The sequence below is a fragment of the Protomyctophum bolini genome (genome assembly GCF_963924005.1).
Source record: "Protomyctophum bolini genome assembly, chromosome: 1".
Lineage (NCBI taxonomy): Eukaryota > Metazoa > Chordata > Actinopteri > Myctophiformes > Myctophidae > Protomyctophum > Protomyctophum bolini.
In genome coordinates, this window is record NC_137862.1 from 8,305,851 (window position 1) to 8,325,871 (window position 20,021).

General features: G+C 42.2%; 1 protein-coding gene across 1 annotated transcript in view; it reads left to right on the forward strand.

Annotated features, from left to right (window-relative positions):
* Window positions 1-20,021, forward strand: part of LOC308314906 (protein TANC1-like) — a gene marked incomplete at its 5' end in the record, with an annotated part of 59,707 nt that overhangs the window by 19,562 nt on the left and 20,124 nt on the right. Inside the window, 9 exon segments of the mRNA XM_080762697.1 lie at window positions 1,397-1,517; window positions 2,031-2,179; window positions 2,181-2,322; window positions 7,627-7,829; window positions 11,441-11,672; window positions 13,935-14,101; window positions 18,345-18,653; window positions 19,433-19,633; window positions 19,766-19,869. Coding sequence (XP_080618823.1) covers window positions 1,397-1,517; window positions 2,031-2,179; window positions 2,181-2,322; window positions 7,627-7,829; window positions 11,441-11,672; window positions 13,935-14,101; window positions 18,345-18,653; window positions 19,433-19,633; window positions 19,766-19,869 — 1,628 coding nt within the window.

Consider the following 20,021-nt stretch of genomic DNA (forward strand, 5'->3'; position numbering starts at 1 on the left):
CTCCCATCTGTGTGTTTCATGCGCTGATGCATTTGTTTTATTAAAAACATAAAAACATAATCTGGTTCATCATGCCCACTGAATAATGTTCATGAGTGCTAAGCTAAACAATGGGATAAGTTTTCATGTTCCATTGTAAACATATGAACCCATTTTGACCTGAGGACGATTCCACAAATGTCTTCTTAATCTTTTTCAGTCGTTCTCAAACCTTTCCCAAAAATATATGAAATTGGCCGCCGACCCGCATCTGAAAAGATGTTGTTCCAGGGACCCCCCCCCCCCCCCCCCCCCAGTAGCAAAGATTTGAGTTAAAAAACGTTCGCTCTGAAAGAAATATAGACTAAATCTACAGTTGATTTAGTCGACTAAAAATGTATTTTGGCGGGCCTTCATGCTGTCGTAATGACTCATTTTACTACTTGTCCACTAGTCCCTTCCTAACATTTTTATCTAGTTATTATCTGTTGGCAAAATTGTCAGTATATTTAGCCTTAGTTTTAGTATATTTATATTCAGTATGTTTTAATTTAGTTTCTATTTCAGTGAAAAAAGGTATATTGCCGAACATGTTTTGTCATAGTTTTATAGTGGAGGAAATCAACAGTGCTACACATCAGGCAGGGCGTGCTCACACCTCTGCCTCCCAGTTATTATCACAACACAGAACGGGAGAATGGTCCATTTGATTTGTATCTCTGTAAAACCAGGTGATTAACAGGATAAATCACCCACCATGAGGAGCTCAGAGACTCCCATGGGCATTGGGAGGGTTGGCAGGTATAGCGATGTGATGAATCCAGCACTAAACCACAGGCAAACACAGACCCATGGACATTTATGAGTGGGTGCAACGACTCCAAACACAGACCCATGGACATTTATGAGTGGTGCAACGACTCCAAGGAACAGCAAACACAGACCCATGGACATTTTTGAGTGGTGCAACGACTCCAAGGAACAGCAATGTCCGTGTTAACCTATGTATACTATGTGACTATGTTATACTATGAGTACCAGTAGGGGAAAAGTGGCGGCTGTTGTGCCAGAAACAACAGGAGAGAGAGAGAGAGAGAGAGAGAGATAGTGCTGCACTGTTGCCTGCTAATGAGAGAGAGAGAGAGAGAGAGAAGGGGGGGGGGAGGGGGTGGGGGGGGGGGAGAGGGGGAGTTGCACCACTCAGTTCACACAGGTGTGTTTTCTTGTTTACAGAAAGGACATGAAAAAGTGAAAGTGAACAAGACAATATGACAACAATAAGCAAGACTTTCGCAAAATACTATAGACACTGAAATTAAATAAAATTAAAAGACCAGCAGTACAATCCACTAATCCACTCAATTTCAATCTCCATCTATTTTTTCTGTATCTCTGACCTCTAACTGACCTCTAACAGCAACCAGCCTCCACCAGACTGGAGGACCTGACACATTTGGAACACCACAGGGGCTTCGAGCAGAGAGTCTCCATACGCAAACACAACACAGCTGGACGTGCTGCGACTGATGACTCCAAAGGTACGTTAGAGTCCAAACTCCGCTAAGGTTGCTCAGTGATGTTCTTGTGTGTCAAAACCACAGCTATAAACCATGTGCACCTGCCACCAATACATAATATAATCTTGTGTGACATCACGTGTCTCCTCCCAAAATGTTAGGGAATCTTAGACCTGAGCTCGATTCTACAAAATGTCTTCTAAATCCAGTTTTCTGAAAAACCTCATGTTTCTGTGTCAGTTGTTCTCAAACATTTTCTTGTCAAGGACCCCCAAGATAATTGGCTGCCGACCCCCCCATCTGAAAATATGTTGTACCTCAGAAGATTTGAGTAAAAACGTTCACTCTGAAAGAATATATATAGTCAAAGATTTGTGCCGCATTTTTCAAAAATAGCAGACCGACAAGCTCATAGCGCGGCACTCAGTGCCGCGCCATGAGCTTGTAGATCTGCTATTTTTCAATAGCTAAAGTATAACATAATGCTTAAAACGACCAGAATGTGTTTTAACCCACTGCTCTCCCTCCCTCCAGCGAGACTGGCGCCGTTCAGGCAAGGCGACATCATGCTGAAGCCGCTGCTGTTCGAAGTGCCCGGCCTCGCGGTGGAGACGGCCTTCGTGGGCCGCGATTGGCTGTTCGTCCGCCTGGAGGAGGTGCTGAGGAAGAGCCACAGCTGTGACGGGGCGCGGCGCCGTCGTTGTGGGCAACGCCGGCTCCGGCAAGACGGCCGCCATTTGGCGTCTGGTGACTCTCAGCTGCCACGGCGGGCGCACGCTACAGGCGGGAGGCGCGCCGCCGCACAGCCCCGCCTCCTCTCCCAAATGTAGGATTCACAGCCCTTTCTTCTTTTATCAGTGTGTGTGTGTGTGTTTTATTTCTCTAAAACAGATCTCAAAGCAATGATCTACAGTACACTACAGTGCCCAACTGCCCATGCAGCATACACTGTGTGTTTAGGTTAAAATAAAGTGCAGCAGAGCAGTGTTCATTCATACGGGGTAAAGGTTTTCTTTTTCTTCAGCCAATGTTCCCTCTGGTCCTCTATACTTACTGGGAATTAAGTAACTAGTCGACTAGTTTACTTTAGGCTGGTTTACTAGTCGACTAGTAAAAACCACTAGTCGACCTTGCTGGTTTTAGTTGACTAGTTGATCATTTAAAATATATATATATTTTATTATTTTCTTTCCCCCGATTTTGTAGGCCTCAAGTTCAGGTAGATTATAGTTATTGTCACCAATGGTGGTTAAACAACTATTCGACTAGTCTACTAGTAAACTAGGCAACTAGTCAACTAGTAAAAATGACTAGAAGTGAATGAATGGCCTGTAGGTCTGAATGTCCACCCGCACTATTGGGGGATGCTTGGTCTATATATTAATTTGTTTTTCCTGGACCGGTGCTGGTTTCAGTGTATGCCACATGTTCTAGCACCGTTTCCATGTTGTCGTCGTGTATTGGTTGGTTGCATACGTGCAGTTAGTTGTCGTGTATTGGTTGCATACGTGCAGTTAGTTGTCGTGTATTGGTTGCATACGTGCAGTTAGTTGTCGTGTATTGGTTGCATACGTGCAGTTAGTTGTCGTGTATTGGTTGCATACGTGCAGTTAGTTGTCGTGTATTGGTTGCATACGTGCAGTTAGTTGTCGTGTATTGGTTGCATACGTGCAGTTAGTTGTCGTGTATTGGTTGCATACGTGCAGTTAGTTGTCGTGTATTGGTTGCATACGTGCAGTTAGTTGTTGTGTATTGGTTGCATACGTGCAGTTAGTTGTCGTGTATTGGTTGCATACGTGCAGTTAGTTGTCGTGTATTGGTTGCATACGTGCAGTTAGTTGTCGTGTATTGGTTGCATACGTGCAGTTAGTTGTCGTGTATTGGTTGCATACGTGCAGTTAGTTGTCGTGTATTGGTTGCATACGTGCAGTTAGTTGTCGTGTATTGGTTGCATACGTGCAGTTAGTTGTCGTGTATTGGTTGCATACGTGCAGTTAGTTGTCGTGTATTGGTTGCATACGTGCAGTTAGTTGTCGTGTATTGGTTGCATACGTGCAGTTAGTTGTCGTGTATTGGTTGCATACGTGCAGTTAGTTGTTGTGTATTGGTTGCATACGTGCAGTTAGTTGTCGTGTATTGGTTGCATACGTGCAGTTAGTTGTCGTGTATTGGTTGCATACGTGCAGTTAGTTGTCGTGTATTGGTTGCATACGTGCAGTTAGTTGTCGTGTATTGGTTGCATACGTGCAGTTAGTTGTCGTGTATTGGTTGCATACGTGCAGTTAGTTGTCGTGTATTGGTTGCATACGTGCAGTTAGTTGTCGTGTATTGGTTGCATACGTGCAGTTAGTTGTCGTGTATTGGTTGCATACGTGCAGTTAGTTGTCGTGTATTGGTTGCATACGTGCAGTTAGTTGTTGTGTATTGGTTGCATACGTGCAGTTAGTCGTTGTGTATTGGTTGCATACGTGCAGTTAGTTGTCGTGTATTGGTTGCATACGTGCAGTTAGTTGTTGTGTATTGGTTGCATACGTGCAGTTAGTTGTCGTGTATTGGTTGCATACGTGCAGTTAGTTGTCGTGTATTGGTTGCATACGTGCAGTTAGTTGTCGTGTATTGGTTGCATACGTGCAGTTAGTTGTCGTGTATTGGTTGCATACGTGCAGTTAGTTGTCGTGTATTGGTTGCATACGTGCAGTTAGTTGTCGTGTATTGGTTGCATACGTGCAGTTAGTTGTCGTGTATTGGTTGCATACGTGCAGTTAGTTGTCGTGTATTGGTTGCATACGTGCAGTTAGTTGTCGTGTATTGGTTGCATACGTGCAGTTAGTTGTTGTGTATTGGTTGCATACGTGCAGTTAGTTGTCGTGTATTGGTTGCATACGTGCAGTTAGTTGTCGTGTATTGGTTGCATACGTGCAGTTAGTTGTCGTGTATTGGTTGCATACGTGCAGTTAGTTGTCGTGTATTGGTTGCATACGTGCAGTTAGTTGTCGTGTATTGGTTGCATACGTGCAGTTAGTTGTCGTGTATTGGTTGCATACGTGCAGTTAGTTGTCGTGTATTGGTTGCATACGTGCAGTTAGTTGTCGTGTATTGGTTGCATACGTGCAGTTAGTTGTCGTGTATTGGTTGCATACGTGCAGTTAGTTGTTGTGTATTGGTTGCATACGTGCAGTTAGTCGTTGTGTATTGGTTGCATACGTGCAGTTAGTTGTCGTGTATTGGTTGCATACGTGCAGTTAGTTGTTGTGTATTGGTTGCATACGTGCAGTTAGTTGTCGTGTATTGGTTGCATACGTGCAGTTAGTTGTTGTGTATTGGTTGCATACGTGCAGTTAGTTGTCGTGTATTGGTTGCATACGTGCAGTTAGTTGTTGTGTATTGGTTGCATACGTGCAGTTAGTTGTTGTGTATTGGTTGCATACGTGCAGTTAGTTGTCATGTATTGGTTGCATACGTGCAGTTAGTTGTCATGTATTGGTTGCATACGTGCAGTTAGTTGTCGTGTATTGGTTGCATACGTGCAGTTAGTTGTCGTGTATTGGTTGCATACGTGCAGTTAGTTGTCATGTATTGGTTGCATACGTGCAGTTAGTTGTCGTGTATTGGTTGCATACGTGCAGTTAGTTGTCGTGTATTGGTTGCATACGTGCAGTTAGTCGTCGTGTATTGGTTGCATACGTGCAGTTAGTTGTCGTGTATTGGTTGCATACGTGCAGTTAGTCGTCATGTATTGGTTGCATACGTGCAGTTAGTCGTCATGTATTGGTTGCATACGTGCAGTTAGTTGTCGTGTATTGGTTGCATACGTGCAGTTAGTTGTCGTGTATTGGTTGCATACGTGCAGTTAGTTGTCGTGTATTGGTTGCATACGTGCAGTTAGTTGTCGTGTATTGGTTGCATACGTGCAGTTAGTTGTCGTGTATTGGTTGCATACGTGCAGTTAGTTGTCGTGTATTGGTTGCATACGTGCAGTTAGTTGTTGTGTATTGGTTGCATACGTGCAGTTAGTTGTTGTGTATTGGTTGCATACGTGCAGTTAGTTGTCATGTATTGGTTGCATACGTGCAGTTAGTTGTCATGTATTGGTTGCATACGTGCAGTTAGTTGTCGTGTATTGGTTGCATACGTGCAGTTAGTTGTCGTGTATTGGTTGCATACGTGCAGTTAGTTGTCATGTATTGGTTGCATACGTGCAGTTAGTTGTCGTGTATTGGTTGCATACGTGCAGTTAGTTGTCGTGTATTGGTTGCATACGTGCAGTTAGTTGTCATGTATTGGTTGCATACGTGCAGTTAGTTGTCGTGTATTGGTTGCATACGTGCAGTTAGTTGTCGTGTATTGGTTGCATACGTGCAGTTAGTTGTCGTGTATTGGTTGCATACGTGCAGTTAGTTGTCGTGTATTGGTTGCATACGTGCAGTTAGTTGTCGTGTATTGGTTGCATACGTGCAGTTAGTTGTCGTGTATTGGTTGCATACGTGCAGTTAGTTGTCGTGTATTGGTTGCATACGTGCAGTTAGTTGTCGTGTATTGGTTGCATACGTGTAGTTAGTCGTCATGTATTGGTTGCATACGTGCAGTTAGTTGTCGTGTATTGGTTGCATACGTGCAGTTAGTTGTCGTGTATTGGTTGCATACGTGCAGTTAGTTGTTGTGTATTGGTTGCATACGTGCAGTTAGTTGTTGTGTATTGGTTGCATACGTGCAGTTAGTTGTTGTGTATTGGTTGCATACGTGCAGTTAGTTGTCGTGTATTGGTTGCATACGTGCAGTTAGTTGTCGTTGTGTATTGGTTGCATACGTGCAGTTAGTTGTTGTGTATTGGTTGCATACGTGCAGTTAGTTGTCGTGTATTGGTTGCATACGTGCAGTTAGTTGTCGTGTATTGGTTGCATACGTGCAGTAACTGCAGTTGCTCTAGTCTCAACTGATCAAGGTGTCAGACGGGCTAATTATGTTGTTGATTAAATAATCTTCCAAAGATGAAGGAATGACAAAGTTCTTCAGGGTGAAGTATTGAGACTTTATTCAGAAGATTCGGCAGAGTAACAACATACAGAGAGTGAGGAACAGGCCTCCTTGCCTGTTCCAACAGCCCCTCCGGGCACAAAACCCCCCCAACCCCATTCTCAGACAGTCCTTATAGTCTTATAATGTCCATGTACGGATCTGCGCTAAACATAAGGGAGACACACAAATAAGTATACCTTTGCTGCATGACAGCGTGGAGGAGTCAAGTCAGCTGTTAGATTGACAGCTGCATGAATTAGACTGAGCGCATTGGTGAGCAAAGAGACTTAATGGAAGGAAGATGAATACACAATAATGCATATATCTGGCACTGTAGTTGGCATTCTAAAATTCCAATTCCAATACGCGACAATGTGAGTCATGATGCCCCCTCCCCCCAACAAAAATAAATAAATAAATAATAAAACCCCAAACAAAACAAAATGTCCCTGATTGCTGATTGTAATTGCAGAGGCTGATTGAAATCGTGGTTCCACTTCATCCCTATACATTCCGTGATCAATAAAAAAGTCTGCAGTTCGCTGCAAGATTGCGTGTTACATAGCAACACTTTGTGAGCTTGTGGATCTATAGATCTATCTTTGAACGTTTAGAATTGCTTTTTTGCTTGTGTTAAATATTACAAAAAAATGTATATGCAAATAGAAGCCAGTTGAAAGTGCATGGTTTAAATGACAATGGAAGTTTTGTATACATTCAGCAACCTACACGGTCTGCTGGGGATTTAAGATGTAAGACCTTTTGTTCTGAAAAGTCATTGCATATACAGTATGCAGCTACACAGTTTGAATAGTTAATACATTGTTAGATATAACTAAGATGCTCTATTGTATGTGTGATATTCAGATTATGTGGTTGCTACAGAGCGTTACCGAACAACCTTCTCAGCCTTATTAATAATAATTATGCCTTTATTGCAGCCCTGTATGACGGTCACATATCACATTTTCTTTCCCCTTGGAAAAGGTACTAATTAAATCCTGTGCTCTTAAAGGGAGGTGTTCATGTGACATTCCTGGATTCACCCAGGAGACTTAATTTGCCTCGTATAATTGGCGACTTTGCATACGTTGCTGTTGTTGATGCCGATCAGGTGGGGACAGGCAGGCTAAACCACCATCCATACAGCCCCCAGAGTCTGGTCCTCGCTGCAAAGACTCCCAACCCAACCAGCCCCCAGAGTCTGGCCCAGCTCGCTCCAAAGACTCCCAGCCCAACGAGAGCGCTGTTCCAGAGACCTGCACCTCCGAGACCAATGCTCACAAGAAGGAGGCTGTCAAACGCTTGGCTGCCAAGGTACAATGCACACGTATAAAATAAAATGCATGCAAACACGCACGCACGCAAGGCACGCACACACGCAGACACACACACACACACACACACACACACACACACACAGTTGTTTAAATTGGGCTGGTGACTGGTCCCTTCTGGAAACGCTGTAAACCGACATACAGCAGTCCTCTTTCAGCTGCCTGTGATATAATGGCTGTTTTGATATCACTCAGGTTTTATTTGCCTCCCAAAATAATTGGCCTCCCAAAATAATTTGCCTCCCAAAATAATTTGCCTCCCAAAATAATTGGCCTCCCAAAATAATTTGCCTCCCAAAATAATTTGCCAAAATAATTTGCCTCCCAAAATAATTTGCCAAAATAATTTGCCTCCCAAAATAATTTGCCTCCCAAAATAATTTGCCAAAATAATTTGCCTCCCAAAATAATTTGCCAAAATAATTTGCCTCCCAAAATAATTTGCCTCCCAAAATAATTTGCCAAAATAATTGGCCTCCCAAAATAATTTGCCTCCCAAAATAATTTGCCTCCCAAAATAATTTGCCTCCCAAAATAATTTGCCTGCCAAAATAATTTGCCTCCCAAAATAATTTACCAAAATAATTTGCCTCCCAAAATAATTTGCCAAAATAATTTGCCTCCCAAAATAATTTGCCTCCCAAAATAATTTGCCTCCCAAAATAATTTGCCAAAATAATTTGCCATAATTTGCCAAAATAATTTGCCAAAATAATTTGCCAAAATAATTTGCCTCCCAAAATAATTTGCCTCCCAAAATAATTTGCCAAAATAATTTGCCTCCCAAAATAATTTGCCTCCCAAAATAATTTGCCTCCCAAAATAATTTGCCTCCCAAAATAATTTGCCAAAATAATTTGCCTGCCAAAATAATTTGCCAAAATAATTTGCCTCCCAAAATAATTTGCCAAAATAATTTGCCAAAATAATTTGCCTCCCAAAATAATTTGCCTCCCAAAATAATTTGCCTCCCAAAATAATTTGCCAAAATAATTTGCCTGCCAAAATAATTTGCCAAAATAATTTGCCTCCCAAAATAATTTGCCAAAATAATTTGCCAAAATAATTTGCCTCCCAAAATAATTTGCCAAAATAATTTGCCTCCCAAAATAATTTGCCAAAATAATTGGCCTCCCAAAATAATTTGCCTCCCAAAATATTTTGCCTCCCAAAATAATTGGCCTCCCAAAATATTTTGCCTCCCAAAATAATTTGCCTCCCAAAATAATTTGCCTCCCAAAATAATTTGCCTCCCAAAATAATTTGCCTGCCAAAATAATTTGCCTCCCAAAATAATTTGCCAAAATAATTTGCCAAAATAATTTGCCTCCCAAAATAATTTGCCAAAATAATTTGCCTCCCAAAATAATTTGCCTCCCAAAATAATTTGCCAAAATAATTTGCCTCCCAAAATAATTTGCCTCCCAAAATAATTTGCCTCCCAAAATAATTTGCCAAAATAATTTGCCTCCCAAAATAATTTGCCTCCCAAAATAATTTGCCAAAATAATTTGCCTCCCAAAATAATTTGCCTCCCAAAATAATTTGCCTCCCAAAATAATTTGCCTCCCAAAATAATTTGCCTCCCAAAATAATTTGCCTCCCAAAATAATTTGCCAAAATAATTTGCCTCCCAAAATAATTTGCCTCCCAAAATAATTTGCCAAAATAATTTGCCTCCCAAAATAATTTGCCTCCCAAAATAATTTGCCAAAATAATTTGCCTCCCAAAATAATTTGCCTCCCAAAATAATTTGCCTCCCAAAATAATTTGCCTCCCAAAATAATTTGCCTCCCAAAATAATTTGCCTCCCAAAATAATTTGCCTCCCAAAATAATTTTCCATGAGCGTTTGTTTCACACATCTTTGCAAAGATAGTTATGGTGACATTATATACAGTATACACACACTGTACTGTAGTGCCAGTATTCCCACATCATCAGTGGTGGAAAAAGTACTCAATTGTTTTACTTAAGTAAAAGTACCAATACTGCAATTTAGACCTAGTAAAAGTACGGAATTGAAAATGTATTTGAGTAAAAGTACAAAAGTATCGGCATCAAAATGTACTTAAAGTACTAAAAGTTAAAGTATTCATATCGCAGAATGTCCCATTTCACAAGTTCAAAATGTGTAGGAAATCTATTGAAAATAGCCGATCTACAAGCTCACAATGCGTCGCATAGCTTGTAGATCTGCTATTTTCAAAATGTATAGGGTTGAAGTGGTTAATGCATGTTTTCTAATCAAAATTCAAATCTCCAAAGTAACTAGTAACTAAAGTTTTCAAATAATTGTAGTGAAGTAAAATTACAAATGTTGTCTCCGAGATGTAGTGGAGTAGAAGTAAAAGTACTGGAAATTGGAAATACTCAAGTACAAATACCTCAAAATTGTACTTAAGTACAATACTTAAGTAAAAGTTGCTTTCCACCACTGCACATCAACATCATGGTACAGTTTTGTCCTGTCGAAGGTTTCTCAGTGCATCACACACACACGCTGCTCAATTTCCTAACTTGGCCTTGATAACAGTTTCCATGGGAACCGGTCTACTTGTGACATTATGTTCACCCAAACATTAACACATTCATCACGGGGACATGGAGGCACTTTGTGTTCTTTTACACAGTCTTGAACCGCACCAGCCATGTTTGGTTCTGTTCTATGCCTGTTCTCGCTATAACGCTCTGTTAGGAGCAGTGCCGAAAATCAAGCGATAATTCCCAGTAGGTTACTTATTACGCCGATCGGACCTACTGCATGTAGTCTGGAGCCTACTGGCTGCGATTGGCGTTGATAACACTATTGTGAATAGTCTTTCAACAACACAAAACAGCCTTTGTTTTGATGAGTAGCAAAATAATTTCCTTTATCTTTACTACATTTAGAGACCTCGCACCGCAGGGGAATTTTCTGTCCATGGGAGGAAACCCGTTTCGACTGTTATGAATCGACCGGACCGCAGTGATCACTTAGGATCAGTACGATAGACTGCAGTGATCACTTAGGATCAGTACAATTGATCAGTACGATTGTCTTCGATGAGTATGGGCATGCTCTGCCGACTGATAAAAGGAAAACCCGGAAAACGACAGGTTGGCAGAGGAAGTGTAGTGCCCTGCAGGAATACATCATTCACACTGGGTGAAAAAATTGGTTGCAAAAAGAAAGACATTCCTTACAGATGCTAATTTTGTGTTTTGTGTTTGAGTTTGGAAGTGCTTGTTTGGTTATCACTAAACAGCACTCCGTAGTCCGTACCACCTGTTTTGAATGTGCACATTATGCAGGATCGAGGCAGCAGGATGTTGCTTTAGTGAAAACAAGTGCTTCTGAACTCCAATGGCAAGATGGCCGCGGTCTGCATAATAGTCAATTGCTTATGTTGTGTCTTTATGGGTGGTAAACTTTTTTTATGTTGTGATGGGAGCAGGACAGCAGGTAGCTTAAATGCTTTGATAACAAAATGATGCTTGCTTTCGCAGATTTATGTTTTGAACCCCCACTCTCTCTCTCTCTCTCTCTCTCTCTCTCTCTCTCTCTCTCTCTCTCTCTCTCTCTCTCTCTCTCTCTATGTTTCTTAATAGGTGGTAGCCTACCATTTCTGCCAGGCTGACAATACCTACACCTGCTTGGTGCCAGAGTTTGTTCATAGTGTCGCCGCCCTACTGGCCAGAGCTTCACAGCTCACTCCCTACAGGGATCTTCTGATACAAGAGCCTCATCTTCAGAACACGCTCAGCCTGCGTTCCTGTGTCCAAGACCCCATCGCTGCCTTCCGCAAGGGTGTCCTAGAACCTCTTGCTAGCCTGCGCAAGGGTAAAATATGTCTCTCTCTCTCTCTCTCTCTCTCTCTCTCTCTCTCTCTCTCTCTCTCTCTCATTCTCTCTCTCTCTCTCTCTCTCTCTCTCTCTCTCTCTCTCTCTCTCTCTCTCTTATTAAGAAGCAACGTTTCGGTCTTGCGACCTTCCTCAGCCCGTGACAGCATGTTACGGGTTCGAGTCCAGATCCCGACGACCTTTGCTGCGTGTCACTCCCCGTGTCCCTCTCCTCATGTCTTGCTTGTGTCATGAAACGAGGAATCCAGGTAAAACAAAAAAAATGGATGCTGACTTATTTTAGCCTGGCTAATAAGCCAGACTCATATCACACTGTCGCGTGGCAATTATCTTTGCCAACTGCAGATTCGTGTCTGGCTTATTAGCCGCAGGCTAGACTTCTTTAGCCTAAAGGCCTAAAGGCATTAGAGATTTGACACTTTGTGTAGCAGTTTGCAAGATGAGTTGCGGACAGATACAGACACCCAGGGGTGAAAACATAATCTCCGGCCCTGCCTTATTCGGCCTGGCAGAGATAATTAAGAATTCCATCATTAAGTCAAGAGGCCACTGTCTGCTCTCCACCCTGCACTGATGGTTCTGTGAGACGTATCTCATTAGTGTGCTACTTTCCAGTTAAGGCCAATAATTTGAAACACTACGGACTGTGAAACAGATGCTAAGTCATTTAACCTGGAGAATGATGAGACTTCACAGGGTTTCAAGGTCGCAAAATACTCGAGAGGCTCTGAATCTTTCAGGCAAGTCAGCCAGCTCACTTTATCAATATGCAGTCTAGATCAATGTGTTATTATATGGCCACACTCTGGGCGAGGGAGTATCTACTCCATCTCCATTATAATGCCACATTTATACTGGGCTGGCCGACAAGAACTGATCTTCGTGATGCAATATATTCTTAGCTTTAAGGGCAGTTCTTATCACAGCAAGCAACAACATTGTGTGATGAGTATATAAATTGAGCTCAAGAAAGTTACAATACATGTAGAGCTGTGGCCTGGAGCATGGCGGCAGCACGTGAAAAACAAGAATGGAGGTATAACTTAGATGATGTGATTCATAATGCTATGTTCTTTTAAAAATATATATCATTTCTATTTTTGGGTCTTCTGCCTTCATTTTGACAGAATAAGAGTGACTTGAAACAGGAAAAGAGACAGCTGGGAGTGACAAACGTGCAATGGGCAATCCCGGGCTTGGGAATCCAACCCATGTGTCTCTCTCTCTCTCTCAGGCTGCATCAGAGAATGCACTTTAACCGCTAGGCCCATGTCCCCTATTGGCCCCCGGGCCGTGTTCCTTCCTCCTCCTGCCTGATACCTCCAGGCATGAGGGTCAATATCAGAGAGGATCTCGTGCTTTCCTCAACGTGACTAATCTTTTGAAAAAACGAACAAACATCCATGTAACACCCAGCGTTGCAATACTACCCTAGATAGCACTTCTGTAGACTTAGATAGCATTTGAAACAGACTTATAGCATGTTATGTAGACAGCACTAGAATTGCATTGTATGTAGTCATAGCACGCCATAGTACATATGTATAGCATAGTAGTATATATGTAAAGTTTATACGTATAAATTTCATTATATAGATATTCCACTGTTACTTTCTTAGCTTACGCATGTTTCATGATGAATGTTTTTATGTGATGTATTCCCATGCTTTTGTTCTTGCTTAATGTAAGTCGCTCTGGATTAAGAGCGTCTGCTAAATGCCTAAATTGTACTACAACATATTTTAATTCATTCATTCATTATTATTTTTATTATTTCTTTCACCTAAACGTCATCATTGATGTTCATTGCAATGCCATTGGTCATGATATTTGCATATAAATACTCTGATAAAAGTAAGTAAAATAACTGTAAAAAAAAACCTGGAATTTGCCTGTAGTTAATTACTGACTGATTGATGATGCTGATGCCTGTATAGTTAATTACCCAAATAACTGTAACTGTAAAATATATATTTTTTTGTGATCATTAGAATGTGCATACAATTTTGCTACATTTTACATAATTTCCTCTGATAAGTCCTAGTAGTAAAAAGTAGTAGTAAGGATGAAATCAGTTTTTTTTGCAAGTAGAAATTAATCCGGGTTTTAATCCGGGTATTAATCCGGGTTTTAATCCGGGTATTAATCCGGGTTTTAATCCGGGTTTTACAGGGCCTGTCATGTCAAGACAGGCCTAAGACAGGCCCTATCTGACATTATGTCTCTCTCTCCTTCTGCACAGAGAGAAAGCTGCCTGAAGAGGACTACATCCTATTGGTCGATAGTCTTAACGAGGCAGAGTTTCACAAACCCGACTATGGAGACACCATCGCTGCCTTCATCACCAAGATCATCTCTAAGTTCCCCTCCTGGCTCAAACTGGTGGTGACGGTCAGGACGGGCTTACTGGTGAGACCGTCTGCCTCACATCCACATCAGTCATACTATAATAAACATTATTTACATTACTTACTGGTGAGACCGTCTACCTCACATCCACATCAGTCATACTATAATAAACATTATTTACATTACTTACTGGTGAGACCGTCTACCTCACATCCACATCAGTCATACTATAATAAACATTATTTACATTACTTACTGGTGAGACCGTCTACCTCACATCCACATCAGTCATACTATAATAAACATTATTTACATTACTTACTGGTGAGACCGTCTACCTCACATCCACATCAGTCATACTATAATAAACATTATTTACATTACTTACTGGTGAGACCGTCTACCTCACATCCACATCAGTCATACTATACACTGACACAACAACGCATATTCAGGGCGGAGTCACCACCCCCAGGGGAAGTTGTGATTTGCCCTCGTTCACTGCAATGCAATTTGCGGCATTTCCAAAACAATATTGCGCAGAGTAGCGATTATCAAACGTATTTGCAAGGCCATACGTTGAAAGATCTGTTGCCTGTGGACAAGGCACGCTACCTCCGCAAGTTAGATATTATCGGCATAGATGTTTGTCCGTATTTAAGGATTGGAAAAAAGTTGCATTGGCAGCCATAGAAAATTCTGCCCAGGGTAAAAAAAAGGAGAAAAATAGAATTCCAGTACCTGCTCTCCTACTGTTCATCTTGTGCTTATGAAAGCACAAGCCACTTGTCGGAGAAAAGTGTCCTATCTGTCCTGAACTGCATGTTCTCAGCCTCTCGCCCCTTTGAGGCTCTGAGTCTGAAGGCCGGCGTCATGCAATGAGCGCATCTGCATTCAATCTTTCTTAATTGAGCGTGTGACCGTGCACACAGCCTTCAAGTTATATTGAAGGTGAACCAAAAATAATATTTCTAGTTAGAATGTACACTCTGATGGAAAGTGCCCTTGAAATATTGGCTGGGGGTCTTGTTCAATGTAATTTGACTGTGCCTGCACATGCTGCTAGCATATTCCCATGATTCTCAAAAAATAATTAAATTGTACAGGGCCTGAAAATAAATTGGTTAGATTGATCCTCAAATCTAATCGCAGAACACGTCTTCAGCTCACTTTATTATAGCCTGGAGTGTCTCGAAGGTGAGGACAGAGGATCCCAGACTAACCTGTGTTTAGTTCACTGCATAGTCAATTCTTTAAAGTACCCAGAATACCTACTTCAAGGTAGTAATACCTGGGCGGGAACCCCTTTTGGTGTTTTAAGCGTTACGTTATACATTAGCTATTGACAAAATAGCAGATCTACAAGGTCATAGCACGCCACAGAGTGCCACGCTACGAGCTTGTAGGTCTGCTATTTTTGAAAAGTTGTGAAATCTTTGAATATATATTCTTTCAGAGCAAACATTTTTAACTCAAATCTTTGCTTCTGGGGGCGTCCCTGGAACAACATATTTTCAGATGGTGTTCGACGGCCAATTACATATATTTTTTGGCGTCCTTGACATGAAATATTGAGCACCACTGATACAGAAACATGAGGTATTTCAGAAAACTGTCAGAATTTAGAAGATGTTTTTTTAATTTCGACGTCAGGCCTAAATGGGTTAATACTCTGCAGCAAATAAAAAAAACTCCTCCGTAAAATGTTGGCTGTATAGCAGTTTTCCTCATTTTAACGAGGCAGCAGCTTCCATATTTTCAAATTTGGTTTCTATTGTTAGTTACTTTTATATAATGTATTTTCATTGTTGGTCTATTGAGGTAAAGCCCCCTGCCACCCCCCCACCCCAACACACACAGGCACACGCACGCACATGCACACACTCACAAACTGTACTGTACATGACTTTTGTTTGGTATAATGCTTTGCTCAAACATGGCTGAATCTACTTCATTGTGTGTGTATGAATCTATAGTCTCATCACAATGTTTCTAACTGCAATGTGCTGTCAATTGTGTTTTGAACAACCGAGCACATTATGGTCCTTTGAATAAATGTTGTCTTAATACGTGCAGTTTCTCTGCAACGACAACAATAACAAATACATTGTATGATCCACATACTTGGCAATAACCCACTGAGCAATATTCGGATTTTAGCAGTCTAGGCTATATATATTTAGACCTTGATTAGCCTGGCTAATCAAGGTCTAAATGTTGTAGACCGTCTATATATAGAAGACGTTGAAACGACATTTTTTTGCAGAGTTTTATAGCCTAGACTGCTAAAAAAACGTTCATTTTTAGACTATTTTTACCCCAGTTTTTAGACTATTGTTTTCACCATTTAGATGTCTATTAGACTACAGAAATGCTCAGTGGGAATGCTTGTGCGTTACGGACGGTACAGCTTGTATGGATCAATAATGCTTGTGCGTTACGTACGGTACAGCTTGTATGGATCAATAATGCTTGTGCGTTACGGACGGTACAGCTTGTATGGATCAATAATGCTTGTGCGTTACGTACGGTACAGCTTGTATGGATCTCTGGTCCAAGGCTGGTCTGGCACTCACGTCCTCAATCTGGTTTGCTAATCCCACTGAGCCACATCCACATCTGCCCCAACACCACTGCCAAGTCCCCAAATGCTAATTAACACTGAGGATTTCACTGTGTACCACATTGACACGTCAGTTAAATTAAATTATAATGATTGTCCTTTCAGCAGGCTCCGTACATCTAATAAGATTACATAGATTACATTTACGACTAAAATGTAATGAAACTTAAAGTTTTTTTTTTTTTTTAACCCAATCTGGGCGTGATCCCCTGTTGCTGTTTTAAGCATTATTTTATGCTTTAGCTATTGAAAAATAGCAGATAGCTCATAGCCCGCCACCGAGTGGCGCGCTACGAGCTTGTAGGTCTGCTATTTTTGAAATGTGACACACATCTTTGAATATATGTTCTTTCAGAGCGACCGTTTTTAACTAAAATCTTTGCTTCTGGGGGGGTCCTGCAGGAACTACATATTTTCAGATGGGGGTCGGCGGCCAAATACATATTATTTTTCAGGTCCTGGACAATGAAATATGGAGCACCACTGATATAGAAACATGATCTATTTCAGAAAACTCATGATTTAGAAGACATTTTTTAATTCTCGACGTCAGTCCTAAATGGGCATTGAACAACCCCACCCTGCTGTGTCTTCATCACCCTAATTAGTCACCCATCATGTTCTCATTATTTGCTAATCTATTCTACACTGCCTCATCATAACTGTCTCATCATAACAGCTTAGATACATTGTGGACAGTTTGAAACTGTTAGGCCTCATTCACACCTACCAAACACCAATCAAACTGTTAGGCCTCATTCACACCTACCAAACACCAATCAAACTGTTAGGCCTCATTCACACCTACCAAACACCAATCAAACTGTCAGGCCTCATTCACACCTACCAAACACCAATCAACTGTTAGACCTCATTCACACCTACCAAACACCAATCAAGCAAATGTTTGGTCGTTTTTTTGTTTGTTTTTTGGGGCCACCACAATGTTTTTCCAATGGGAGTCACATGGTTTGACCAGGGGGAGGGGCAGAACACCATCAGCAATCAATCAGTAATTAACTACAGGCATCAGCATCAGCAATCATCAGTCAGTAATTAACTACAAGGCAAATTACAGTTAGCAAAATATCTACACTGTAGCTCTTTGGCTTGCATGACGAGCAAAAGCGTGATGCAGGGTTTAGTGATTCAGTCATGGCTGTGTTTTTGCTTGTGCTGTGTGACTGTGAAGGCAGATGGTTAGAGATGAGATGTGAATCTGAGCGAAGGCTGTATATGCAATATGGATTCTTAGTCACATTCTTCATTTCTCTGGACCATTGCACTGTGCTCATGGTCACATTCTTCATTTCTCTGGTCCATTACGCTGTGGCCTCATGGCTCAGAGAAGGAATGGATACATCTCAGGATAAGAGAGACACTGTTGACACCTTTAGTATGATGGTGCGTGCGTGTGTGCGTGCAGGGTGGGTGCGTCCGTGCGTGTGTGCGTGAGTGAGTGTAGGGTGCAGGGGGGTTGGGGCTGTGTAATCTTTTCCCCAATGTAGAAGCATTTTGGGTTATTGCAGAATAAAGGATACTGTACATATCCATCAGACCTTGTGTAGCTCTAAGCCTGTAAATAGCAGCCATGTATTTTCCTGATCGAGGTCGTAGACCTGCAGTGCAACATGATTGATGATGACGGCTCATAAGAATGTGTGTTTGTATATTCCACAGGAAATCACCACTCTGCTCCCGTTCTCCGGCATCTCCCTGGACATCCTGCCCGACAACAGCGACCTGGGATCCGACCTCAGCGACTACATCCACCACCGGGTGGGCGGGAGCGCTCAGATCGCCACCAACGTCACCACGCCGACAGGCTCCGCCCCTGACCTGCTGCTCATCAGTAAGTTCAGCAGCCACCTGACCACGCGCAGTAACGGCTCCGTTCTGTACCTCCAGCTGACCCTGGACCTGTTTCACGGGGGCTACCTGGAGCTGAAGGGAGGAAACTACATGGTGGTGCCGGTCTCGCTGGCCGAGGTTAGCCTCCTAGTCCGTGAGATATTTATATATCAGTGCAATGTTTTATATACACAGCAAAAAACAATCTCTGAGGGCTTCGTACACACATAAAGAACAACTGTGCTGTGCTCTGCCTGTGTTTCCCAATGCTTTTCCAATGGAAGTCACGTGGTTTGAGGCCTCATTCACACGTACCAAACACCAATCAAGCAAATATTTGAAACGACGAACATTTCCTTGATTGGTGTTTGGTATGTGTGAATGAGGCCTGACCAAACACTTGTGTTTGATTGCCTCCCCCCATCACACACAACTGTTTGGTCAAACCACGTGACTTCCATTGGAAAAGCATTGAGGCGTCCCATGAAACACAGACAGCACACAGAGGCATGTTGGTCTGATATGTGTGTACGAAGCCTACACCCTTGTGGGTCAATTCCAGTTAAGTTTAATGTTCAGTATTTTACTGCGTACAGTATGTACGGTATGTAGACTAGAATTAACCCATTTTGGGCGGGAACCTCTTTTGGTGTTTTAAACATTATGTTATCATTTAGCTATTGAAAAATAGCAGATCTACAAGCTCATAGGAGCTTGTATGGGTCTGCTATTTTTGAAAAACCCGTGAAAATATTTATTTCAGAAAACTGGAACATTTCGAAGAATTCTTTTTAAATTTCGAGGTCTGGCCAAAATGGGTTGAAAGGCATTTAATTCCAAACTAAAAACATATTTCTGTATTTATTTTTCCGGGGGGGTAAATCAGACATAGTGTGTTTACTGTACATCTACTTCAGGTCTACCTGCTGTTGTTCCGCGTCAGCGTGCCCGACGGCGAGGCCTTTGAGCGCGTGCAGCCCGTGCTGAACGTGATGCTGGCCTCCCTCCACCCGCTGACCGACGAGCAGCTGTTCAGGGCCCTGAACGCGGGCAGCGTGAAGGGCCTGATGGAATGGAAAGACTTCCAGGAGAGACTGGGCGTCCTGGCCGACTTCATGGTGAGGGTGACTGCCTGCCTTTCAGGGGAATCCTGTGACATTTAGAGTTCTGCGTGGAGGAGGTGGCACTGCTGCTTGGCAAATGATGCGTTTGTTTTTGTTACGTTGTTGAATGTCACCGGATGTGTGTAGGTGAAGCGCAGGGACGGAACGCGCATGCTGTGTCACCCGTCCTTCAGGGAGTGGCTGGTGTGGCGGGCGGACGGAGAGAGCACCGAGTTCCTCTGTGACCCTCGGTGAGTATGGATATAAATGGTAACAAGACAACTCACCCCGTTTCTGTTTTCCTCCCAGAATTTTCCCCAGTGAGGGGTGTGGGAGAGGCTGGACAGCAGACGGCTGGACTTTCTCTAACTATAAACTTTCATGACAGCAGGACAGCCTAAGT